The sequence below is a fragment of the Maniola jurtina genome, chromosome 12, assembly GCF_905333055.1.
Source record: "Maniola jurtina chromosome 12, ilManJurt1.1, whole genome shotgun sequence".
In the NCBI taxonomy this organism is placed as follows: Eukaryota; Metazoa; Arthropoda; class Insecta; order Lepidoptera; family Nymphalidae; genus Maniola; species Maniola jurtina.
This window is the reverse complement of record NC_060040.1, coordinates 14,404,189-14,431,388: the sequence shown is the minus strand read 5'-3', so window position 1 is coordinate 14,431,388 and position 27,200 is coordinate 14,404,189. Positions and strand designations below refer to the sequence as shown.

Sequence of the window (27,200 nt, the reverse complement as noted above, 5' to 3'; positions counted from 1 at the left end):
TTGAGAGGTGAGGCAGTGGAAAAAACAGCCGCTTTTGCCCTGGAAGGATCACACTAATATTGTAAAGGCGAAAGTTTGTGTGTGTATATTTGTTAATCTTTCACGCCAAAACTACTGGACGGATTTTACTGAAATTCAGAATGGAGATAGATTATACCCTGGATTAACACATAGGCTACTTTTATCCTGGAAAATTAAGGAGTTCCACGGGATTTTTAATAACCCTTTATCCACGCGAACGAAGTCGCGGGCATCAGCTAGTAAATAATGAAGAAAAGAACACAAGTTACCTAATGAGGGTAGCCACACGTTGCCGATCCACTCGTGGTTCATGTCGCCGAACGCGAGCGCCGCGCACGCCGTGCCGCGCGGCGCCGACGGCGACGTCAGCGACACCATCTCCTGTATCGCCAGCCGCAGCTTCAGCCGGTGCAGGGGGTTGCTGATGCCTGCGATATCACGGAAAACCATATTATTTATTTAAAACACAGCGTTGCGATACCTGGTTAAGAAAACATAGCGTGAGTACGCGTCGAGCAATGGGCAAACACTACAACTTGTAGACAAACGAAGGAAGCTGTACCGAGCCCCAACCAACATCTTTTCACCAAAGGTTGCCTAGTGGAGATTACTTTAAGCAATAAAACCGTCATTGCAATACAATTACTATGCATACAATTGTTTTTAGATTATAGTTTCTTGGTTTTTATTTTTGTTTTGTGTGCCAACAAAGTGTTTATTTATCCATCTTTGTTTTTTAATAAAAATGGCGAGCAAATGACCAGGCAGTTCATTTGATGTTAAGTGATTACCGCCCCACATGAACGTTTGCAGCACCAGAGAAAAGGAGATTGTTTACAACAGAATTGGTCACATCACTCACCGATCTCCCTCTGTATCTCCTGGTCGGACAGCGCAGACATGATCGCTCCAGACTTGACGTTGGCGCGACACGCGGCCACGTACCAAGCTGGCATTCCAACCCAGAGCTCCAACCACGCTACCACAGTGGGGCCGTTCCACAACGCGAACGGCGTTCCGGCGCGCATCGCCTCGCCCAGCAACTCGTGTCGGTAATCGCGATCCCTGGAGAGACGGGTAATCTTAAAGCAAGGATCGTGGTTTTTGCGCTATGATGCGCACTTTGAACTCGACGCTATTATGGAATCTTTATTTGATAAAAAATACAATCTACGCAAAAAATATACAAAATAGACCATGTCAAACAAAGTTCTTGGCACCTCAAACTAGGAACCCCTGTGCCATTGAAAGACAATCTTTCAAAAATCAATTTTTTCACTAAAATTTCATTGCCGTTACCGTTTGCCGGTTGCCGTACTCGGGTTAAAGAGTGAAGTTTTGTTCCGAAATACCAATGTTTGAATTAATGTAGGTGCGAATGATGACTTTGCTTGCAAATATGACAGGACATTGTCATTCTACATTGGTGATTGCTTTGGCATAAAACAATTAAAACACAATTATGTTTTTTCGTTACACACATAACCTCACTTACTTGCTTTTAGTCCTAGCATAGTCCTGATGCTGTAAGGGTGCGGGCCCGTGTGATGAAAGCGCGTCTGTAGATTCATCCGCCAGGGATGATAGACCTAATGAAGATGCTGAGGCTAGAGACCGAGGGCTTTGCCCTTGTTGTAACTGAAAACAAAGTTATGGCGCTGTAAAATAAAGCTTTGTGTGGAACTAAGTGATGAATGAGATTCTAATTTATAGGAGTAAGACGCAACGCATAACTACAGACTGAAGTTGAAGTGCAGTGTCTTTTATGACATCTTTAACTCTGCTTTAATAACTTTGACATACTGTAATAATTGGAGTTTTTTGGAGAATTTGAAAAGAAGAGTGACAAACACGTTTTCCCTATTTTACTTACCGGCATACCAGCCTTCTCCTTCTTGCTAAAGAATCTTCCTAAAGAGCTCTTGATCCCCCGTTTTTTCTGCTGGTGCATAGAGGCGATGGACACGGCTGAAGCCGCGGCCGCCACCCCCCGTGGCAAGCCAGGGGAGGCTCCACCCCAAGCCGCACTCGGCCCTGTACTGCTTGCCACCCCGCCTAGCGACTCTTGACTTGAGCTGTCATATGGAAGAATTTGGATTCAGCAACCTTTGCCCAATATGTAAAATTATGAAGATATGGTCTAGGCATATTTAAATGGAATTTATGAGTTTTTAAAGTGTTTATTTATTTTAATTTATAGACCAGCGCTTGTATGCAATCACACTAAACTTGTGATGCAGTCTAGAGGGTTTGGAAGAAGATGCTTTTTCCTTTATGAGTTAAGGGGAAAACGGAAGCCTGAAGGGCCTTCCATATCCTAGCAGTGCAAATTAGAAACGAGGAAGCAGATCGCTTTGTGCGTAGGGGTGCATACCTACGATGCCTTGCAGTCCGATGTTAGAAAGGAAATGTAAAACATTTACAAATAAGAAACACAGTAGAATGACGAATCTTTGCTTTAGAGAAAAGATGCTTTGTGTGGAATTCGGATAAATGGTGGGAAATGTAATTTTTGAAAAAGCAAAGGTGTATTTAAATACTAGCTTTCATGGAATTACTATGGACGAAATTATAAGTGAGCCACTACTGCAAATTGCACACGACACAATGTAATAATGTAGAATTTAAAACATACCATGAATTGAATGTTAGAGCTCCGGAAAATAATCAGTGGAAATATAGAAACAGTCCTTAGTAATTCCATTACTTTATTTAAAAACCAGAGTATAAAAATAGCATTTTCACATTGTATCACATGATTATCGATAAACAATTGTATTTATATATTTCTACATACACATTATACCCTACATTTTACAAAATACATAATATATTCTAATTAAAAATAAATTATTTCATTGATTTATACAAAAACATAATATTTCAATATACTAAGCAATATTCAATGGAAAAATTTCCAAAAATAAAAATAATAATATAGTAAGTAGTAAAAAAATTTTTTTTATTCATTACCATAATACCAGAGAAAACCATAATGTCATTAAAAAAAAAAACGTATCAGTCATGAAAATGTGTACACATGAAATATATACATTGCATAAAAAAATAAACTTTTCGTTGCAACCAAAGGTGTGCGTTTCACAATTTTGAATATTGTGTGCATAATTTAGACTTGTAACAAATGATGTAAAAATATAGTATTAAAATAAACATATGTTTTGAAATATGATTTTTTCTCAATAAAAAAAATATTTAAATCCAAAAACTTGTTTTGTTGTAGTCGTCAAGTATTTGTCCCTTATTCAAAGGGTGAAAATACGACTAACTAAATCACAAATATTAAGCAACAATTCAAAAGAAATATTGATGTCAAATTTTCATGCCAAAACAAACAATGTTGCGCAAAAGCATTGTTTTGGCATCTTCCAAAAAAAAATAGGAACTCCTCTATTGGAGACATTACATAAATCAATATTAACTGTCATATATAACTTTCCGAACTGAACGGATGGTGCAGTAAATAATTATTCAAAATGCAGTACAATTTGGATTTCAAGCAAACTCTGTGAGGAACGTAGTTAAACTGACTGCCTGGGCAGTCGCACGATATATTCCTCAGGTTATCTGACTGGCTTCGTGTAGTAAAAGCAGGTTTTAGTGTAGGTACGTTAGTTGTATAGTTGTGTGTGAAGTTAGGAACGGACGAACACCTGTGTATCGGGATCCGGGCGAGGCTTCCTGACATTATCGACGTCCTGAGCGGCGTGGAAAAAGATAATATTAAGAAATTAAATTAAAACTAACCTTTTCCTGCAACTTCGTCCGCACGTATAAAAGATCTTGTTGGAATTTCTTAAAATCGATATTAGATAAAAAACTACACGTAAAATTTTAGGTTTTCAGACCTAGCGGTTTGAACTATGTTGATAAGTTAGTGATTCAGCTACTCCATTTAGATTATAGAGATAAGGAGAGTATCTAATATCTAGGCTAGGTTAGAAAATTTTTCTGCTTCCAATAAAAGTATCTTGTGTGTATACTGTATAACTGTCTAATCAAATGATAGCCAGCTCACTCCATCAAACATTAGTTCAAAGACTATCGTTTTAGCTTGCTTGCTCACTGCATCTTTCACTCGGTCGCTTCGACACAAGAAACATACACAGTAATGGAAAACACAGTAATACTGGCGGGGGTACAAGCACAATTGCTTACTCGTAAAACCTACTTGAAGCAAAACCTACTTATCGCTATCCCACTCGACTGCCAAGTGAGAGCAAGAGATCGCATCCCACTTGTGTCCGATCTCTCACTCTAATTGGTTAGTCGAAGTGGGATAGCGATAAGTATGTATTTGCTTCAAATAGGTTTTGGAAGTGAACTCTCCATTACTTCTACTTCATGAGTACAATCAACTCACGAGTCATAGGGCGCGGGGTAGTGCGACCTCAGTCTGTCTCGCTCTGCGTGCAGCGCCCGCGCCGCTCGCTCCAACCGAAGCGCCCGCGCACCCGCTCCCACTCCCACCGGGGACTCCGCCCCCTCCGGCACTACGCCCTGGACATCCTCGCACAGCTGTAGCTGAAAATGCAGGAAATGATAATTTGATAAAGTCGAACTAATTCTCAAACTGTAAGGTAGTACAATAGCAACTTTTTGTTTAAAGACTTTGGTCCTGTAGCTTTTGTATGAGATTTTAAATCTCACCAAGGTTATAAAATTCGAGCATCAAATCACTTGCATTCTCTTCGTCCTGAACACGCATCCTAAGCGGAACCCTCGGTAAATTAAATTTAGTGTAGTACTGAATTTTTGACTATAAATCCTAGACTAGGGTTAATAAAGACCTTAGGTCCCTTTTACGCTGACGTTCTAGACGCTATGAATTCTATCAACTTACCTAGGTAAAATCTTAAACTAACCACGACGGTACGTAGCAGAGAACTTTAAAGTCAAAGTCAAATTCAAAATCATTTATTCAAAGTAGGTACTATTGTACTCCTTTTGATGGTCGAAATTGTTGTACTATATAGTTGTGATAGTAATTACGTAACTTAAAGCTAAAGCTAGGAGGGTTGCAAACGCGCCCAAGTGTGAGAAGAGCCAACAGCAAACTTTTATAGTTTTCAAAAACAAAATTCGAATATGAGTTCCTCCATACATCTATCTATAGCCATAGGCTCTAAGCAAAAACTTGGTGATTGAAATAAGAATCGGCTAAACTACAAAATTTTGTTGAAACAAAAACATCAACGTTTTTCAGGATATACGGGCATCATAATAGATATACCTTTCAACGACACTAGTGAAATAGATACTTAGATCTAACTTATATAGGTATCAATGGACCTCAATGTACTGTGCACTAGACGGGTAACTCCAAACAATTTTTTTGGGGCTGCAACTCTCTTTTGCTCATAACTTTTGACAGCTTCATAGAATATAATTTTTGTTCCGTATGACCTATCTAGTGCGTAGTATATAGAGATCATTAATCCATAATATGAAAAAGTTGCTAGTGAAAATTTACACTAATCGGATAAACAAAAATTACTGATGGATTATATTTATCCGCCAAAAAGCCACAAGTGGTGTATTCCTTGATAGATAGTTACCATAAGGTTTACTAAAACTACAAAAAAAAAAAATTATACATGTCACAATTCGCATCGTATCCATTATACAAAAGAAAAAATTATTTACATCAATATAACTAAGAGAGATATACTTAATATAGCATCTACAATTCTTAATACAATAAATACAAAATTCGTACACAAAACCAACAAACAAAAATTTCATTTTTTTTTCAACGCAATACAAATCTACAATTTGGTAGAAGCCGACACTGCAATAAAGCTGTGGTATCGATCCAAATATACGGCAGGAGAGTGGGGGATGAAAAGCATTTTTTTTTTCGCTTTTAGGTCTGGGTAGTGAACTGCTTAGGTCGCTTTTAGGCTAAGGGGTAGGTGAGGGTAAAAGGGGGTAATTGTGCAAAGTAATCCGTACTAATCATACATGACTGTTTTCAATGGCAGAGTAGTGAGTTCCATTAGATTGTCTTTAAACTTTTATAAGGGGTACAATTGTGTTTCAGAAACTTTTTCGTAACAAGACTATCACGATAACTGACCATTGCGAACCGATTAAGGATCACTGAATGGTCAGATCCTGAGTTTTTTTAGTTACTCAAAGCGGTCAGATCTTTCTTTAGAGTAGTTACTCAACGCGCAATGGGATGGGACTTCGAAAATAGATAAATACCACTAAATATATTGTTATATATTATGTAGGTGGAATTGCCTAGCTGATAGCATGTCAGGGTTGCACAAGCATTGTACGATAGTATAATCTTTTGAGTAAGCTGCAAAAAGTAGCATTAAATGACAATAGTTTGTATGGGGTAGTGGGGTACAGGCTGCAAAGATTTAGCAGTGCGGGTGGGGGATTAGGGGCAGGACCGACCTGGCTGGACGGCAGGCTCTCTGAGGCGGGCGCGGCGCGGTAATGGTGCGCGGGCGACATCGACGCCGGCGCCTGCGCAGCCACCGACACAATTCAATACATAGGTAACCAGATCAACGTAAACAGGGTCATTGGAAATGAAAAAAGAGTGGTAAAATAGAGGTGTTTATGTATTTCACGCAATATCGCAGGCATAAACTATCTCTTTCTAAAGTTTTATGTATAATCCTCCCTGCCGGGTAGTATGTTACTTATATATTTTTTGTACCGCTTATGCAGTCCACGCGGACAATATCGCGGGCATAAACTATAGTCTCTTTCTAAAGTTCGATGTGTAATTCTGCCTACCGGGTAGTATGTTACTTATCTATTTGTTTAGTACGCAAGATACTCAGTACTCACGGTATGGTATTTGTGGTGGTTCGGCCGGGAAGGTGAGGCGGCGGGCGGCGGGGACTCGCCGCGGCGTGAAACCACGTTCATATGCTCGTAGCTGCCCACCTGTTGCGACAAAGTATAAACGGGTTTAATACGTATTGTGTAAGAAGGGACTCGCCATATTTGCACTGTGCTGTCAAGGTACTTTTTTAGGGTTCCGTACCTCAAAAGGAAAAACGGAACCCTTATAGGATCACTTTGTTGTCTGTCTGTCCATCCGTCAATAATACACGAGTACGGAACCCTCGGTGCGCGAGTCTGACTCGCACTTGGCCGGTTTTTTTTTTTTAAAGAATATTAGCCAAGTTTATCATGATGACTATTATTCCTCTTTTCCTCTCCAACTAAGCGTAAACGCTCTGACTTTTGACATGACTGTTAACCATAGAGCAAGTATGGTACGCCGCTTCTCAAAATTTACGCATTATAAATCACATACGGCAGCTTTAATGAATTAAAGGAAAAGCGTCGTAATTTAGTCTACGCGGTTTTCCTTGATAGAGCTCAAATAAATCTACACTTCATGATCTACACCATGATCTTTCTCTCATTCTTATACAACACCGTAAGAAAAAGACGGACTCACAATACTCTCTAGACTATAGCTCCTTAGCTCTGGCTTAGATGCTCTGCTTCTCTTCTCGTATGAGACCTATATACTTTAATCGCTCTAATAGCTTTAGTAACATCAGCGTTCTCTCTCATTCTCATACAATACTCTACGAAGAAGAAGAAGGTGGACTCACAATACTCACTCTGGACTCCAGCTCCTCAGCTCTGGCCTCGGTACTCTGCTTCTCCTCTTGTATGAGCCGTATTTCTGTATTAATTGCATCTAATTGTTCTTGTAACATTAATGCTAGGGCTGCCGCGTCTGTGTGACCCCCTTCCGCGCCTTCCGATTCATCGTTCTATAAATAAATCAAAAATCGGTTAAATGCGAGTTGGACGTGTACAAAGGGTTCCGTACCATCGCACAAGATATAAAACTATGTACTTTTAAGTGTTTTAATTTGCAAAGCGGCCCTTTTGAAATTAGCCATCTTGGGTTTTTTTTACAAGATTTCAACACCCTTCCAGTGCCCGTGTTTCCTGCCACATATAACTTAAGTACTTTCAAGGCTAGGACTGATTAGGCATCGTCTAGGCAAATGCGCTCCAACGCCTCATCATCTGACTGCCGTCAAACGCACACCCAAAAACAAAAAACCCAATATAATTGATAATGGTATTACCTCAGCATCACTGGACACGTCGAAGGCCTGTTGTACGTTCGCGAGATGGTGAGCCTGCTGGAGCTTCTCCCACGAACCGTCCAGCTGCAAAAAAAAAAAAAAAACAATATACACAAAACGTTAAAAAGGTTTTTGTCCCAAAAACAACATGGGGTGCAGGATCAAATTTTTATCGACTTTACTCCACAACTCGATCGAACAATCCATTATTACAATTATTTTTCTTTACAACATTGGTCGGACACAACTATACAGTGTCTTTTTTGACTGGCACAGTATGGTGGAAATCCGAAACCATAAGAGATACAGGGAAACTGTCTTAGGAAACTTAAGGTTTTTTTTTGTGAAATCAATTTTGGCCTAGTCAATTTTTTGGTCAAGAGTGAGTTATCCATAAAAATCAATGAAATCAACTAAATTTTTTTGATGCTGATTGACTCAGTTTCATGTAACGATACCAAAATTGTTTCCATAAAAAAAGTCGTAAAGGTACCTGCTATGGTTTTGGATTTCCCGATACTGTCCCAGTTAAAAAACACATTGTATAACAATACCTTAGGTTGGAACAGCGAGACGGGCGGCGCGTGCGGCGGCTGCGGCGCGGCGGGAGACAGCGACCTGGTGAGCGCGTCCGTTTGTTGAATATTAAACGCTATTTCCGCTTGCAGCATTTGCCTCTTCAGCTGGGAAACACAAACACAACTTTTACTAAATACATTTTTTTTTTTAATTTTTACCAGAAAGTTGTAATATAAAGAGAAAACGAAAGAAAAAGTGGACAGCGAAGCACTTTTCTCTATAAGAGATTCATAACTCGCTTGGCAGTGCGAGAGGTTGTAAAGGGCGTAAAATAGGTACAGCAAAGATAGAAAGTATTCATGAAAAAAGCTAGGCTAGATTGTAATCTTAGTAAAGTACTGCTGTCAGTACTTTATGATTATAAATAAAAATATAAATGAAAAAAGCTAAATAGACATTGTTATATTATTTTAATCCTACCTAGTTACCTATTTCCGAGTATGCACCCTATAGAGTTGCTGTTTAAAGGTGGACAACCGTAATACGCCTTTAGCTCACCATCCTACCGGTAAAGCCGAGCCACAAAGAAATTCAGCGTTCCGGTACGAAGCCGTGCATAAACCGATCAGAGGACAGGGGTATGGATTTTATACTGCCATACTCTTTCTAAGTTAGTCCACTTCCATCTTAGAATGCATCATCACTTACCATTCAGTGTGATCACAGTCAAGGTCTCACTTTTATCAGAATAATAAAAACGTGGTTTAAGCGCCCGTCAATCAAATGGACCTAAGTATGAAAACGGATCAAGAAGAAAGAAGAAGATACCTGTTCAGTCTCCATCCTCCATTTAGCCAGCTCCTTCAAGATCTCCGCCTTCTCTGAGAGCAGTTCATCCGCGTATTTCCTCGTCTTCTCCAGCTCTTGCGTCAGCGCGTTCTTCTCATCCAGCGAGTGCATTCTTTCTTTTAAGTGCACTTGTAATCTGGGGACAAGAATCAATTTGATAAAGCAAATTTAGTTTTAGATTCTTCAAAACAAGGAGTTATTTGATTTAATCCTACCATTATGTATTGCAGAAGCAATTTCAAGTCAATTTTGCACTCGGTTCTATATCTCCCTAAAGGAACCCTCATTTCTTTATCTGTCTGTCGTATCTGTGAAGACTCGTCAAGGGAATCAAATCCTATGGGCTACTTTTCATTGACTTAGAATCATAAAATTTGGCAAGAAGCAATTACTTATAGCATAAGTAAAGGGGTAAAATCCGAAAACCGTGAATATGTGGTTACATCACACAAAAAAAGTGTTATTTCTTAACTTGACTGGTTATTTTTTTATTTAACAATCACAGGCCTAATAAAGAGCAATGTTGAGGTCTAAGTTGAAGCCACGCTTGCCTGGAAGATACCAATTCACTTTTGCCTTTAAGGTATTCAAATCATACTTCGCAGGGAGCATTTTCACAAGAAATTCTCTTTCGTTCTGGAAGAACTGAGAATCTTTCACGAAGCTGAAATCTGAGATCAATAGATCAACCCTCACCTGTCATTGGATTCAGATAGAAGCTTGTCCACGGTAGCAGACAGTCTCGTGTTGTGTTCCTCGTTCATCCTCAGCCGCTGGTTGAGCCGCATCAGCTCCGCGTTCTTCTCCTCCACGCTGGCCTCTAGCCTCTGGATCCTATCCTCTGCTGATCCATGCCGTTCTTGAGCCTGCAAAGACGGAAAAGATACTATGAAAAGGTGTGAACAAAACCCATAGCCACAATGTCAAGAGCGAACAATTGAGAATATGGGACAGCCAGTCAGTTTCATGTCTCTTTTAGTTTTTGTTGTTACAGATACGCCAATGGAGCTTGATTTTCTTTGAAAATTGTACTTTTGTCTGTAAAACTTTACATAAAACTCAATTGATAGGTTTTGAAGTAGTGCTTTCCTTATCCTCAGAGATTATTGTAGTGACGAGGAGTTTTAGATCTATCAATTTAGTTTAGTTAAAGTCAAGTGTACAACTCATTTGCCACCATCATCCTTGCGGCAAGGATGATGGTGGCAAATAAGTTTTGGCAAGGACCTTGCCAAAACCAATACATTGTTTTACATTTTAAATGATCTCCTGCCAAACTTTGTCTAGACTTCGTCGCCCCAATAATTAATTTTTACCTCCTTGATGATTCTTTACCTACCCACATACTATGACATAAATTATAATTATTGCCATTCATCTAACTACATCAAGTACCCGCCACCGAGTCCTAACTACGTCAAAGCGTGTGAAAATGGATGTGAGTCTAAAACAACTTTTACATTGATACTATATACTTATGTTCTATTAGCAATTGCCAATTATGTCATTAAAATTATTCAATTTTCGAATCCAAAATTAGTCAGTATAAAATAATTGGCAATTTCTTTTTGCACCACAAAAGTTGAACTAAGGTACCACCATCTGCTTGAATATGATTTGATTTATTTGCAGGAAATATTGTTACTAAGTAAAGCTGCGCAGTTAGTGGTCCAAACTAAAACATGGGACTACAATAATAATTGATTTTTGGAAAGGTTAAAACTTAAATAAAATGTTTGATACGATTTCTTTGCTCTAAATTGCAAATAACTACTTAACTTCATATTTATGTAGGAGTATCTGACTTTTCAATTTCATATTAGTATGTTCGTACAAAGTTAGCTAGTGATCGTGAATGAGATACGTCAAAACGGACCTAATATTTTGTGACAACTATAATAATAATTAAGACTGAGGTTGAAATCTATAGAGCGCACTTTGATTTTGCTTGGACTTAAGTTTCAGTTAAAACGAGACAGATTTATGGCAGATAACGCTGTCTCGTTTTAACAGTATCTTAAGTCTAAGCAAAGTCAAAGTGCCCTCTATATATTAATTTAGTCTTAGAGTAGTATAGAGCCTTTAGTCGCGGTCTTCGCGTGTGGGAGAGGCCTATGCTTGTAGTTCAACTCCGGTGCCTCGAGCTGCAAGCTCACCTGGCTGAGCGCCTCCATCCTGGCCTTGAGCTGCTCCTCCATCTCGGGCAGCGAGCACATCTGCGCCAGCTTCTGCGCCGACAGCTCCAGCTTCTCCTCGATGGCGGCGATCTTCTCTTCCTGCAGCTGCAAGGATGACGGCGGGATGGGTTATGTGCTGTGTGCATGAGTTGCGGCTACTACGCGGTTACTCTAAGGGAGAGCGCAAACAGACGGGGTGGACTGGAATCGAGGTTTTTTGATAACTACCTAAACTCAGCTTTATATACTTTGCCACTAGAAATTGGTATACTGAAAACGGAACACGCAAGACGAGCATTTATAACAACACATTTATAGACGGAGTAAACAAAGTTTAATTAGTCATCAAGAAAGACGCAGCACCTCAACTCTGACCACAAAAACAGTCAGAGCAATCCTGTGGGATTACAGGCGCGAGACGGAGGAGGGATTATACCGACTGACAGAACAAATTATTTTGTTTAGTAGTAGATAAATAAATCATTCGGGTATCGGAAACAGGCTCGTCCTCAAACCTCAAGGGCGGTTTTCTCTATGGTTTTAGTCACAGATAAGTAAATATAGTCCGTACAAAATGAGAAATTCACTCGCCATTTTGACTCTATGTATCAACTGTCATGTCCAAAATACCCTTAATATTCACCTTTAAAATAAGGACTGAAAATGTACTTTTGACACGAAAGTTGACACAAAAAGTAAAAATGACGAGTGAGGTCTCATTTTGTACGCATTATGATTAATAACAGCAATACAATGATTGTGAACCTATCTAAAGGAGTTTATGAGATATACCTTGAGTTGTGCCTGCTTATGCTGCAGCTCCTGCTCCAACTTCTCGTTGAGGTCGTGCAGGGACGTGGACTCCCTCTGAGCGTTCAGGTACCTCTTCTCCAGGGTTGTTATCCTTTCCTCCTGAAACAATAGAATAGAATAGAATAGTAGAGCTCACCGAGTAGAGTACGAATTTTTTTTACCAGCTGATGTCCGCGACTTCGTCCGCGTTGACTAAGATTTTTAAATATCCCGTGGGAGCTGTTTTATTTTCCGCGATAAAAGTAGCCTATGCCACTCTCCAGGACTTCAACTATATCTATGCAAAAAAAAACCCGGCCAAGTGCGAGTCAAACTCGCGCACTGTGGGTTCCGTACTCAGGTATTTTTTCCAACATTTTTTCCAAATCAAAAACTATTATACATAAAAATAAATAAATATCGGACGGACAGACAGACAAAAAACAAAGTGATCCTATAAGAGTTCCGTTTTTCCTTTTGAGGTACGGGACCCTCAAAATCACGTCGATCCATTTGCATCTCTCGTTAAACGTGATGTTCAAATAGTAGAGGGCAAGACATCGGTGATTATGATCCACGAACCTGGTCTTCCTTTTGCGCGACGTTTTCCCTCAGGTCTCGCTGTAACTTGGCACACTCCTCCTGCTTCTTCACCAGTTCCTTCTCCCCCTTGCCCAGTCTCTCTTCCAGCTCTGTCACCTTATTGTTCAGCTCCGCCACTCGTCGCTGCCACGAACTTAACTCTGCTGACTGAGGAATCAAAACATGTTTGGTCATGATTAAACTTGTTTGCACATGTTCAAACTTGTACGAATTTAATTACAATGGAGTATTGAGAAATGTACCAAACTAACGATTTTGAACTCTTTTGATGGATGAATGATAGGTATAATCTTGGGTTATGATTCTAACATGTTCAAATAAATGCAACTGATGTTTTATGTGTGGAATAGTTGACTTTAATTCTATACTACCTCGATTTTGAACTAAATGTAGAGATTGTTTTCAACTTGTATGAGTAGGTATTCTGATGTGCCAAAAAAGTTCTACAGAAATACAAATACACATGCTAAATAGTATTATGTCTAAAATATAATAGCTTTGCAAGTAAATATTCTTTGCAGTCAAAATAGACAAAGTTTTCTAGATTTTACTCATTCCAGTTATGAAATCGAAAAGTAACGAATATTATTAGATGACAAAAATAATAATCATTTCATGCATAAGAACCAATAAATCGATAAAGGAAAATAAATCACTAAGTATGCGATAATGATTAGGTTTTTGTACAATAACTGCATTCCTTTAAAATTTAGGTGTTATATTTTGTTACAATAATAATGCTAGACATTAGTTTCACAGGCGATGAATAAGTTAGTGAATGCATCACAAATATTACAGACAACAGCTTTCTGCACGACATTGAAACTACTTAAACACTTACAAAAATTTTGAATAAGAAGCTAGTCAATAGTTTGTTTTAGTATTATTTCAATGGAAATGTGGATACTTTTAAATTCAATTTAGACATTTATTTATATTGATTATTTTCGGCCAGTTGTTTACAGGTATCGTATTGAAAGCGTTGCGATAATCTATAAATAATAAACTAAGGCAAACTGCGGTTAAATGTTTCAAGTCGTCATGGCTATGTTTTGTGATTATAAGTACTTACTAATTAGAGTCAAAAAAACAGTCACAGTAACAACAGAGTTATTATAGAATACGAAAGAATATTACCTATTATTATTGTAGTAAATGTCCCAGCACAGGCCACAAAGATTAACGCTGTACAGTTATGGAATAGAGAATTAAAAAAAATTATAACCGTTTAAGAATAAAACAAACTGATTATTTTTAGTCAAGTAGAAGCCAAGAGATTTTATTTTAGTGTGGTCCGTCAAACTTTATTCCCTTTCGTAAATCATAACTCTAAGCTTAGAGCTTGTATCACTATTGGCCTCAATTACATTATACTCAGTCTTTTCAATGATTAATTTCATTTGTCATTCTCAAGTTTGCTAACTAAATAAATAGAATATATTGAATTCAATAATTTTGAATTCAACATTCTTATTAATAACGCAAATCGTTATTCACAAGTTGATATACATTGGAACTTAAAAATCACAAAACATGACTAAAACGACTCGAAACTGTGGACCTCAGGATGTCACAAAGTTTAGATGTGTCAAACACTCAGCAGCTCAAATGTACGTATATAATCTGTATCCAGTATGGCGCTGACCTGTTTAGAGATCGTGTTTTGGAGCTCAGTGAGTTTCTTGCTCTCCGATTCGCCGTTAACACTACTTTGTTCCTGCGACGACGACCAAAATAATATAAATAAATAATTGCACACGTACTCGCGCACTGAGGATCATTTCATTCAGCTTTGTTGCATTATGCAACTAATCTTGTTTGATTATTATTTAATCAACTGAGTCGTGATCTATATTACAACTACTATTCCTAGCTATAATAATATTAGAGTTATTAATATGATCATCTAATTCATCGCCAAGATCATTATTACAAGTATATAATCATTATCCCCAGTTGCAGACTTCAGCATTATTAGCATCAATATTTCTTTATCACCACTCTTAAAACTAATTTTTGTCATCCCTACTTATAATCAAGAATACTTATAAAGTACTATAATACTTATAAGGCAAGCGAAATTTGATCTCGTCATATTGTCCGCACAAATATGGGTTTTCGTAACATTTAAATGTGACATATTATAGTGGAATTACCGAGCGTGTAATTCTAGGTCCTAGGAATCCTTGGTCCTAGGTTCCTGAGATCCTAGGAAACTACCTGACCTTGTGAGAACTATTTCTATTGTATCCCTCCCCAAGCTTGAAATAAATCAAGCAGAGTTCAATGAATCACATTGTAGGGAATTCCGTGGGAAATTTCCGCTCGCGAAATTTCGCTAGATTCGCCCTTAACTATAGACCGAAAAAAGGGAGGTTCAAGTATTCCAATTACATTATTTAAAGGAAGAACAAAAGTTTTATTAGGTAGCCACAAAAATTCAATTAGTAAAAAGAAAGACAAAACAGAAAAGTAATCAAAAATCCTGCAGTGCGAGAGGACGTTCAAAGTTATCATGCCAACTAAATTAGTTATCGTTTCGCTAGGCAAAACTTTCTAATAGCCTCTTTTGTTTTACCCAATCCGCCTTTGCAGAGGGTCTTGGTGGCTTAATTATAGTTTAAATATTTTATTTTTATAAAACAATGTGAGAATTGAGTAAAACAGCACCATTCAATCTAAAAACATCACATAGTACTACACAATCATTCACGAAGCACCTATAAAATAAAGTTAGTTTAAAATATGTAAGTATAAACAAGTAAAAACAGTCTTTTTTGTAGTGCTGGCTCGACATGTTTAAACAGTCTATTCGGTTAATTCTTGAGATTGGTGTGTGAATATTTTATTTATTTCAATAAGCCTTAACACATCTGCTATTTTATTGACAAGTCAATGCAAGAACTTTACAGTTTCGCCCTCATTGCATGATGTAAGCTTTCCTTAGATTTTCTACTTTACAGTTACTCATCAATTATAAAAAGTTTAATTCAGATTTTCCTTTCTGGTTTTCTGTAGTATTTTTTCACAGCGGACTGTTAAATCGCCTTATAAAAATGATTGAAAGACTTTATTCTTTGATTGTGTAGTGTAGCAGTGCATATTCGTGTACTGAAAGTTCATGTGTGAGTCAATAGAAGCCTCAGTGAAATCCACACGCACCTTGGTCTGTACTTGCTCGCCGTTCTGTTCGGGCGAGCCGGTTGAAACGGCGCCATTTTCTTTTGGCTTCTCTGATTCTTGCGTGCCGGACGCTTTGTATTGTTGTAACTGAAAAACAACATCGAAATCATCTTGAGGTTTGCTCGAAACGAAATCTAGAATTCAGTATGTGAACAGGTTTATGTCATTAAAAAACCAGCCAAGTGCGAGTCAAACTCGCGCACCGAGGGTTCCTATAAGGGTTCCGTTTTTCCTTTTGGGGTTCGGAACCCTAAAAATAATTGCTTTCTATTTGGGGCAAGAGTAAACTCTATCTTAAAGAATATCAAAAACGCTTTTTTTTATTTCAGTCTAGTCAGTTGGTATGGACATTAGAAAAGAACTAAACTTACTTCTTCTTTGGTTAACGCCAATTCTTCTTCTAACGCTGTATTTCTTTCTAAAGCTACTCTTAATCTTTCTCGAACCTGAAACACAAAACAAGTCAATGTGTAAAAAAATCAAGAATTGGTAGACACTAGACACTGTACGCTTTTTGATTAAAAAACCAAATAGAAGGAGGCAATGGTGTAATTCTTTATGCCAACATAACTAAATCCTCACGAGAATAATTTAAGTTTTAGTCTCTTGGTTATTTAGTTACGTTTTACTATTTTGTACTATAAATGTACAAAGACCATCAAACTCATACCCCGATTTGGAAAGCTAGACCATAATCAGAACATGTGTTGTAATGTAAAATTTTAGAAGAGCTTATTAAGAATGGCATTGAGTAACAAGTTAATGAAGAAAATAGTGATACCTTCTACTAATGTAGGAGTATAGATATTACCTTCTCGTCTAGCGCTTTGTGGTGTTCGAAGAGACTCTTGAGTGCCTTCAACACTTCCACCTCCGAAGAGACGCCGGACTGCGCGGCCGCCTGCCTCTTCACCACGGTCATGCGCAGTGAGCGCTCGTGTCTTGACACTAGGCATTCTAAATGTTCTAGAAGTAACTGGAATTAAAATGAAAGAAAAGCTGTTAAAATTACTAGCAAGTGAAACAATAATAGACACGTTTAACAAAAAATTAACAGACCCCAACCCTGAACAGTTTTGGAAGCATGAATGGTATCCAAGCAGTGACTATTTAGGTTAACCATCTTTAGGGAAGTTGAAATTGAAATGGTTAATGTAAAAGGCAAAATCTGTGCTCGAGTTAAGGGCCAAGTCTATCTTACAGTAATATTACCCAATCACATTTCTTCCAACTTTGATTTCAGAGAGTCCAAGAATCATATTTAAAAGGAAATTTAGGAATCCTAACAAAGCAATGTTGCCTAAATCATTATTAATGTGCCCGGAAAGCTTCCAATAAAGTGCCAAAAAGTTGTGACAGCGTAATCTCCACAATTATCCGAGTGACGGTAAATTGTGTGCCAACTGCCAGTTGCCAACGGATATGAACAAATGGTCCCCGGTGACGCTCGTTGCGTCATTTGCGGGCGTTTATTGCGGAACTCGAATTGGGAATTACGGCTTACGGCTCGTATTGGGAAAGAATAAAGGGAGCGGTGACGCTGTATCGGTACCGTATGATAAAATTTCATGACCCATAAATGATGAGATGGATACTAAAAACAATAACTGCGAATTGGTGTAAGGTAGGTATTATGTTATAACTGACTAACTTACGCCCGGCACGCATTCAGCCAGCAGGCTCGGCTGTTGTTATGGGGACCGCTGCTGCAAGATTTTTGCTGGTATAGAAACCATGTAGTAGTGGTTCATGGAAGTTTTTCGTTATTATACAGATAATATAACTAGCATAATCCCGTGTATGAGTCTTAGTTACTTGAAATAAACTTATACTTATTTATTTTTTGCAATTTGTGTTCCCTCCGTGTATTGTACATATTGATGATACTAAGAACTTTGCCTTATTAAGTAACAGTGCAAAGTTTCAAATGAAATGGATAAACGATAGGTTACGAATAGACAGAACTTTTTTTTTTATTAATGAACTAGCTGATGCCCGCAGCTTCGCCCGCGTGGATTGGTCAGATCCCCTGCAGCATCAGGATTGAGGAGTTGGACTCCAAATTTTTTATGAAACAATGTCGCAAAGTTCCTCTATCGATTAAAAAAGAAATGACGCAAATCGGTTCAGAAATCTCGGAGATTTCGGTGTACATAGGTAGAAAAACACAACTCCCTTTTTGAAAGTCGGTTAAAAAAGTAGCCTATGTTACTCCCTGGTCAATTCTCTACTTGTCTGTGAAAATCCCGTCAAAATCGGTTCAGCCGTTCCGAAGATTACCCTTTTCAAACAGACAGACAGACAGACAGACAGACAGACAAAAATTTTAAAAACGTGTGATTCGGTGTTGGTATCGTTCAAATAACCATATGAGCTTAATATGAGGTAGTTATTTCGAAATTACAGACAGACACTCCAATTTTATTTATTAGTATATAGATTATTAATGAATTAATGAAACGTAAGATAAGATGAACACAAAAACATTAGGAGCACGAAATATAGACACAAGAATTACTATAAAAAATTTGTAGAAAATTAGTCAAATCTCAAAACCCAAGTCAATAAAACAGAAGAAAAAAATAATCAGAAAAACTAATGATTAAGATACATCACGAGATAAAATTTTGCAGACATAATTAAAACAACATTAAATAGTAACAAAAACCACAGAAACAATGTAAAATGCAAATGGTGATCTTATCACTACTATAGCCGAAGGTAACAAATATCTAGAAACAAACAGACAAAAGTACAAAAATCAATAAGAAAAATACTCGTAGTTATAGTATGGCAAATAAACTTGAAATAAAACGTCATTCAGAATTCAAGAACCAAATCATCAAGTTTGAAAGGAACGCTTAAACTTTTCGGAGCTAGGCGGGAATGCTTCGTGAATTATTTATGTCGGCGAGAGAAATTTTTCTGCAAGTGACAAAAACTGATACCAACTTCACGATTATCTCGAGTGCTGAGTGAATTCTGCGTCACTGTCAACGGAACTCTTGACTTTTCCATATTTCTTTACGCTGCTGAGACACGAGTCGTAAAGCCGTTGATACATACAACATTGACGCATTTGGGATGTGGTTTTAGAGATACATGTTCAACCCTGCGCCAATAGTTATTTGTTTAAAAAGATAGCAAAGTTTATTTTTATTATATTTAAGGCGAATAGAATCTATTATAGAAATCCTAAGTGTAGTGAGGGATTCAAAGGCACAAGAAACAAACACTGCTATCGTGTAATACCATCGATGTATATGGATTAGCCTTTTCCATACAATTCCGTCCGCAAAAATACGCTTGAATCTTACGTCATCGTCATTGACAAAGTCAAGAGACTTTTGCAATTTCTCTTGACTTTTTGAGCGCGTTTTTTATCTTCGAAGGGCCCATCCATATACATCGATGTGTAATACATACAACTTTTCACATCACTAATTTCTAAGGAAAAAGTGTTGTCTCAAGAAAAGTTCAACATTTTTTCTCTTAAACGACTTTTGCTCACTGGTTGTAGACGGCAAAGGCGCCCTTGTTGAGCTGGTTAGGTGAAAACATATTTTTAACTCTAATAGTACTTACTCTGGTATTGTTTCTTTCTGCTTTGAGTTCTGATATCTCCTCTTCTCTTTCTAAAAGCTGCTCTCGCGCCTGGTTGAGCTCTTTTGTGAGGGTCGCAAATTCCTGGTGACAATAGAAATATATACGTTAGTAAAGTAAGTGAGGTATATCATAGAGACTTAAACTTAGTGGAATGGAGGCAAGTTATTAAAGATGACCGCGCAGTCTTCATACAAAGCTGCAATACAACTATGTATATATTATGAATCTAATGATATAACATGATACATTTATCATTTCTTAATATTTTTCAACCAGTGATAGATCTATTAACATTTAATGAATCCATTCAAAAGAAATAAAACTATATTTTATATTTTCATGTTACGTTAGGCTAGTGGACCACACCTGTAAGAGAAAATTTACATTATTATAAAGAAGAACATAATATAAAGCAACAGGAATAGTATTACCTATCACAAAACCAAGAAAGAAAACATTAGGCAGAAGTTTCCTTTAAGTCGGTTCAAATTAAAATTCCGAATCTGTAACCGAAAACCTTTATTTATGAGGCACACCTGACACTAATATGTAAAGAGTCCTTTGAACATTAAAGTAAGAGAATCCGTAGAACAGTATCTACGTCCTTGACCCACAAGCTGTCGTTTAAATTAATAAGCGATTGTGGAGAGCTTCTCAGCTCATCTCAGACGAACAGATATCAAAGCGAACTGAGGACTCTGCAGAGAGGAAGGATCTGCAAATGTTACGCTGTAGCATTAATTTAATTGATAGGTCACACAAAAATCTGTGTTTGTATATTTTGCAACATCACTCATCATTTTTAACACGTTTTTATCACATCGCTTTCTTGTCGGTCTGTTTGTACGTACGACACAAATTTTGCAATCGATTTCAAACTAATTTCCCGGTGACCTAGACTCCTACAGGCTTGAAATTTTAAACATAGCTTGGAACTGGATGGCAATTGCTTTCATGTCTGTCTGTTGATTAGTTCTTCGTGTCAGTGAGTTTGTTGAAAAAAGTTTGCAATCGATTTTAAACTAACTTTCGGTTGAGTTAGAGGATACTGAACCTGTCATCGAAAATCTTTATTTATGAGGTGTACCTGACACTAATCTTTAAAGAGTCCTTTGAACATTAAAGGAAGAGAATCCGTAGAACAGTATCTGCGTCCTTGACCCAAAAGCTGTCGTTTAAATCAATAAGCGATTGTGGAGAGCTTCTCAGCTCATCTCAGACGAACAGATATCAAAGCGAACTGAGGACTCTGGAGAAAAGAAGAATCGGCAAATGTTTCAGAATGCTAAGTATGCCATTAGTAGCTTTGATTTACAACCACTTGAAGACTGTTACTAGGTCACCGACACAAAATACTGTTAGTAATTTTTGCCAACACGATGAATAAAATTTGTTTCATTTTCAGGGCTCGGTATTTCCAGAGAAAAAAAGGAACTCTTATAGGATTACTTCGTTGTTTGTATGTCTGTCTGTCGTGACTGTCAATTCGACGGAATCAAAACCTATAGAGTACTTTCAGGTACACTCTAGGCAGCATAGCTCTACCTCTACAGTTAGTCCGCATCCACTATACGAATAACAACAATACATACTAATGGAAAAAACCGACTTCAAAAACCAAAAACACTAAAAAGTAGAAAATAATTTTTGTTTAGCTACACATGTAATGTACCTAGGTATGAAGTCGAGCGAGCATATTAAAACAAAATTAGAAATCCAAGAGTGAAGCTCGCCCGACTTCATACCTAGGTACATTACATGTGTAGCTAAACAAAAATTATTTTCTACTTTTTAGTGTTTTTGGTTTTTGAAGTCGGTTTTATTTTTCTTTTGAAAATTTTTTATTTCACAATTTTTAGTGGCCTCACTGTACTATAATATGCTATGCCCAGTTAAAACCCTACTGTTTACTAAGCTATTACACTGATCGCAAGCAATTTGCTCTTATCCATTGAGGAGTTCTGTTCTCCATCTCCGAAGATATTCATCAGATTTATATGGGACCACCTGCACAGTATACCCTTTCAAACAAAAAAAAAATATTCCAAATCGGTCCAGCGGTCTTTGAGTAATCGGGGAACATACATAAAAAATAAAAAAAAAAAAAAAAAGATCCCGACGAATTGAGAACCTCCTCCTTTTTTGGAAGTCAGTTAAAAATTGGAGATGGGCGACCTTTTAACTGAAAATTTAATGAACCCTATAAGATCATATCATGATTTTAAAAATATTGGTTTTAACTTCCAAAACAATCTGGAGCAAACCTTTGTAGAGATACAATATATAGCCAAGTTTACAAAAATAAATTTCGAATAAGAAACAGAGCCCACAAAAATCCATTACAAGTAATACATTGATTTTGAAGCGTAACATTTATTGCACAAAAAAGTGTAGGAAGCATTGAGATATACTGCCAATAAAGAAAGAAAGAAAGAAAGAAAGAAAAACTGTTTATTTGGTACCAACAATAACTTAAAATAAATAAAATATAAAATGGGACGCGTGGTGTGTGGTGCCAAAATGGACTCCACTCAGCATTTGCTGCGCCTGTGTCGGGAACGCAGGCACAGCGCTGGTCTTCCGTGAAGCCAGAAGTTTCGGACGGTAACTACCTATAGAATGCAATATACAAAATACAAATACAATACAAAATAAATAATGTGGTTAGTAGATATAGGGTTAGTACAATAATTTAATGATAAAGTAGGTATATAATAAAATAAAGTAGAATTATAAAGATGTGGGAGGACCTGAACTAAGCGCCTTCCTCACCCTTTTGCTGACGCAATAACAAAATTCTTAAATTTGATTTGAACCATGTTTTTGATTTGCTTATATCGCGCAGGGGAGGAGGCAAGTTGTTCCAGCATTTCGTAGCGGCATATTTAAAGCTACCACGAAATGCTGCGGTTACATGATGAGGAGTTTTTAGAGTCCAGACTCTGTTGGAGCGAGTGTTGGTCTTTTTGGCCCATTCGATCTTATTAAAGAGGTAGTGAGGCTTTTGAGACTGTATCACCCCAAACAGTAACGAGGCCAAGTGCAACTCCCTTCTGGTTTTCATATTGAGCAGGTTTCCTTTATTGATGTAGGGCGAGATGTGCGATCTTGGAGGAACATTATAGCAGAATCGTATACAGGCGTTTTGAATTCGCTGAACAAGCCGTTGAGTGCGACTTAACAACCTGGGACCATACAGGGCGTCGGCGTAGTTCAATCTGGAGAGAATTAATGCTTCGCAAACCTTGAGGCGAGTGTCAGTGGTAAGAAATTTACGTACGCGGTAAAGAATTTTAAGTTTATAGAAACAGGTTCGGGCTACTTGAAGTATGTGGTTCTCAAATCGAAGTTCGCTGTCAATCAGAACTCCCAGATTTCTAGCTTCTGTGGTCCGTTCCAGCACTTCACCTCTGACGCACACTGGAGGAGCATTGAGAGGAATTTTTGCTATACTCTGACGAGTTCCGAGAAACATGTATTTCGTCTTACTACAGTTTAGAACGAGCTGGTTTGAATCCGACCAGTCTGCAATACTTTCCAAGTCTTCATTAATTAAAGTTACAGCTTGAGAGATATTACTTAGTTTAAAGGATGTATATATTTGTGTATCATCAGCATACATATGGTAATTACAGTTATTTATACTCTTAATGATATCTGCTGTGTATATAATAAACAAAAGGGGTCCTAATATAGATCCTTGCGGAACGCCGTTAGTCACTGGTTTGAGTGTCGAATCTACAGTATGGCCATTAGAATGTCGCAACTGTACAAACTGAGAGCGGTCATTGAGATAACTTGCAAACCATTGCAAGGAATTAGAGTCCAAGCCATAGAACGACAGCTTAGCGAGCAATAAGGTTGTATTGATGGTGTCAAAGGCACGCGAGAAATCTAGTAGTACAAGCAAACTCACTTCACCGGAATCTTGTGACGCTAGTATATTATCGACAACATCAATCAGAGCGGTGGCAGTCCCACAATTTTTTCTGAAACCTGATTGTCGCTCAGGCAGAATATCATGCTTCTCTACGTACTTAGTCAGCTGCTCACAGATTACTTTTTCAAGAATCTTTGATAGGCAGGGAAGAATACTGATAGGACGTAATTCTTTGAGAGTAGTGACATTCGCTTTTTTTGGAATCGGTCTGACTATTGCAGTTTTCCAGGCTTTCGGAAAAACACCCGTTTCAATTGACCGATTTATAATTGCAGTTATAACGCTTAGGGTTGTGGGTAAGGTTAATAAAATCATATCTAATGATATCGCGTCGATCCCAGTAGCGTTCGATCTCAGAGAACTTATGATTTTTCTTACTTCACCTTCTGTAACACAGTGAAGCTTAAACTTAAAATTGCCAAAAGTATTCGTTTTATAATAAACAATATCAGTTTCTTTGACATTTTTATGCACTTGTATGTCTAGGAAATGATTATTTATAATGTTTGGATCTTTGAATGTATTTATTATATCCTCATCAGAAGTATTGCTTTTTGGAACAACGTATTTTCTGAGGTTTTTCCATAATAGTTTTGAATCATTTATGTATTTATTTATATAATGATTATGAAAGGCCTCCTTTTCCCTATAGAGAGCGGTATTAACTATATGCTTAAGATCTTTATAATACTTCTTGCTAACTTCACAGCTAGCGTCTAGACGTGACTTTGCATGTGCATCATTACGTAATTTCATCATTTGTACAATAGTAGGAGTGATCCATGGGTAAGATTCCTCTTTAATAGTAATAGTTCTCAGTGGTGCATGGACATCAAATAACAATAAAATGTATGAATTAAAGGTCTCAAGCATGGTATTTACATCTTGCATGCCAATAATGAGATCCCATTCTATTTGGTTAAGATGTACATCAAATAAGTCCTTGTCTATATTTTTTAATGAACGAAAAGTGAGTTTCTTGGGTACTCGTTTGGTATTTACGACATCAACTTCACACTTCACAAATGCATGCCTACTCAAGTCGGGGATAAAATCAATGTGGATATTTGAGATGCTAATATCTGCACAAATGAGATCCAAAAGGGTTGAGCTATGGTCTGTAAAATGTGTCGGATCCGTGACATACTGCGTAAGATTCAAGTATCTTAAAAAGTCACTCAGCTTCTTGAAATTTGCAGTGTCGGGCTGTAACATGTCAATATTGAAATCACCCAGTAGAATAGTATGATCATAGTTCGAAAACGAACTTACCGAAGCAGTCAAAGCATCTATGAAAATAGTTGCATCGAGCCAAGGCGGACGGTATGCCGTACCAATGATAAGCTTTAAACCTTTAAACTGACACGCCAGCCACATCTGTTCCACCGGAGGGCTTTCCGGGTGAGCACAAAGTTTAACATTCACACCTCGCCGAACATAAAAACCTACTCCGCCTCCGCGCATGCGCACGCTAGACGGCCGCGGGATATGACATAACTTGTAACCAGGTACCTTTGGCGCGCGACAGTCTTCGCCCTCCTTTAACCACGTCTCATTAATAGCCATTATGTCCACTCCGTGAGTCTGCATTGCAACGATAAACTCGTCATGAGATGTACCTAAAGATCCTGGATTTAGTAAACCCACTAATAACTTATTAGTTTTGTTATTACCTTTTAATAATATAAAAATAATAAAATAAAACATTTAAATAGTTTTCTTTTAATAATATTATTACCATAAGTCTGTATAAAATATAAAATAAATTATTATTAGCATATAATATTATATAGTATAATAATATTGTATAGTATATAATAGTCATTATTGTATTAGTAATAAGTAGTAAACAGCTGCAAGGAAATATCATAATATTGGTTAATATTATTTGAATGTTCCATTTTGGCACCACAACACACAGGCTATAATGAGTCACAGTAATACATAATACACAAGTTAGTTTACAGCAATAAAGTAAGAAGTAAAAAAGTAATAGATTAAGTATAGTAGAACAGATTATTATAGTGTAGTGAGCTATTAACAGAAGTAATATTTCTAAAATTATAATATTATAGTATTTTAAGTGGTAACACAATTTTGAACATATCAATAATAAAAAAGTGATTTTCGGTTTAATGAAGTGTAACAATATTACAGTACAGAAAAAGGTACAGCCCTTCTGATTTATTTTATAGACTAAATATAGTTTAGAGAATTTTATAATTTTACATAGTAATCGCATGTGATATAAGGCCATAACGTTAATAAAAATAAATTGGGAAAGTGTTAATATTTTGTCATAAACAAACCTAAAGACAACTATGCAAGACATAAAGTAGAATAGTTTTGGTACATTATTTATAAAAATATTCCAAACATAACATATTTTTAAGTTATTTATAATAATGGTTGTTAGATTACAATGCGGTTTTAAAAATTGCTTCCAAGTTAACAAATTTTCTAAGATAAAATAATAACTTCTTATATTAGACACTTTGGTATGCAAATGTAAGTAGTATAACATCAAAGTTAGCACATAAAAACATAGGCTACTGGCAAGATCATTATTTACCCACTTCATTTCGTAGAATGTATCTATTAATGTCTTCCTCTGATTTGATATGACACACCGACGATTCTTCATCGCGGCGAGCAAAAATTCGACCTCGTTTTGTCCAGACAAACCTCCAGCTATGACCGCGGCCAGCATCACGGGCTTGCCGAAATAAAGCACGATTTTGTTTTGTGAGACGCTCGTTGATGTAAAACCTCCGTGGTGCAGTAGACAGACCCAAGTCCGCGGTGGTCGCGCCGCGGCGGACGCGCGCGCTCTGCAGCAGCTCAGCCTTGAGAGCCGGGTTGGCCAGGCGAGCTGCGATGGGGCGCGGACGGACCGGCACGGGGCCCTGGGGGCTGTCCGCGCGCAGGTGCCCACCGACACGAGATACGCTGACCACATCCCGCTCCTCTAGTTTTACACTAATCTTATTTGCGACCGTTAATAGTATATGCATAAGATTTTCCCCGGGCATCTCCGCTACATTTGTTATTTCTATGTCATTTGCCAGTAAATCCTGATCGCGATCGTTGATGTCGCTTTTTAGCTGGGACACCATGCTCTCCAGCTTAGAGAAGTCTGCAGCTGATTGATTGTTATTTGTCATGTTTTTTTCAAGTAATTCTACTTTTGATTCTACACTATTTAATCTATGTGTACATAGTAGTAGGGAAGCCTTAATATCGCTCATATCCTTACGACAGGCCCGAAATTCGTCACGCATAGCCCGCATTTCCTCACGGAACAAACGCAGCTCCATTTCTAACCCACTTTCCATTGGCGCATCACTCGCGGGCCCAGGATTGAGCTGGTCCGTGCTGCCTGCGTCCGGCATGGGACTGAATCCTTTT

General features: G+C 37.7%; 1 protein-coding gene across 8 annotated transcripts in view; it reads right to left on the bottom strand.

Moving 5' to 3' along the window:
* The window catches only part of LOC123870542 (liprin-alpha-1), a 159,545-nt gene that overhangs the window by 3,340 nt on the left and 129,005 nt on the right, over nucleotides 1-27,200 (bottom strand). For 2 of the 8 annotated variants that reach the window (XR_006797091.1, XM_045913892.1), the window contains exons 2-22: nucleotides 19,832-19,933; nucleotides 17,058-17,222; nucleotides 16,618-16,692; nucleotides 16,226-16,333; nucleotides 14,709-14,780; nucleotides 13,043-13,210; nucleotides 12,461-12,580; nucleotides 11,648-11,773; nucleotides 10,188-10,357; nucleotides 9,471-9,627; nucleotides 8,678-8,806; nucleotides 8,124-8,207; nucleotides 7,635-7,799; nucleotides 6,853-6,951; nucleotides 6,451-6,522; nucleotides 4,403-4,563; nucleotides 3,693-3,737; nucleotides 1,895-2,096; nucleotides 1,517-1,659; nucleotides 884-1,086; nucleotides 291-449 (exon numbers count right to left, since the gene is read on the bottom strand). Coding sequence is in view for 7 of the 8 variants with exons in the window: in XM_045913892.1 (XP_045769848.1) it covers nucleotides 291-449; nucleotides 884-1,086; nucleotides 1,517-1,659; nucleotides 1,895-2,096; nucleotides 3,693-3,737; nucleotides 4,403-4,563; nucleotides 6,451-6,522; nucleotides 6,853-6,951; nucleotides 7,635-7,799; nucleotides 8,124-8,207; nucleotides 8,678-8,806; nucleotides 9,471-9,627; nucleotides 10,188-10,357; nucleotides 11,648-11,773; nucleotides 12,461-12,580; nucleotides 13,043-13,210; nucleotides 14,709-14,780; nucleotides 16,226-16,333; nucleotides 16,618-16,692; nucleotides 17,058-17,222; nucleotides 19,832-19,933 (2,725 nt within the window). In the remaining variant the exon portion in view is untranslated. The remainder of the gene's footprint in view (nucleotides 1-290; nucleotides 450-883; nucleotides 1,087-1,516; nucleotides 1,660-1,894; nucleotides 2,097-3,692; nucleotides 3,738-4,402; nucleotides 4,564-6,450; nucleotides 6,523-6,852; nucleotides 6,952-7,634; nucleotides 7,800-8,123; nucleotides 8,208-8,677; nucleotides 8,807-9,470; nucleotides 9,628-10,187; nucleotides 10,358-11,647; nucleotides 11,774-12,460; nucleotides 12,581-13,042; nucleotides 13,211-14,708; nucleotides 14,781-16,225; nucleotides 16,334-16,617; nucleotides 16,693-17,057; nucleotides 17,223-19,831; nucleotides 19,934-27,200) is intronic. The other 6 variants (XM_045913893.1, XM_045913894.1, XM_045913895.1 and 3 more) reach the window with 6 other exon arrangements.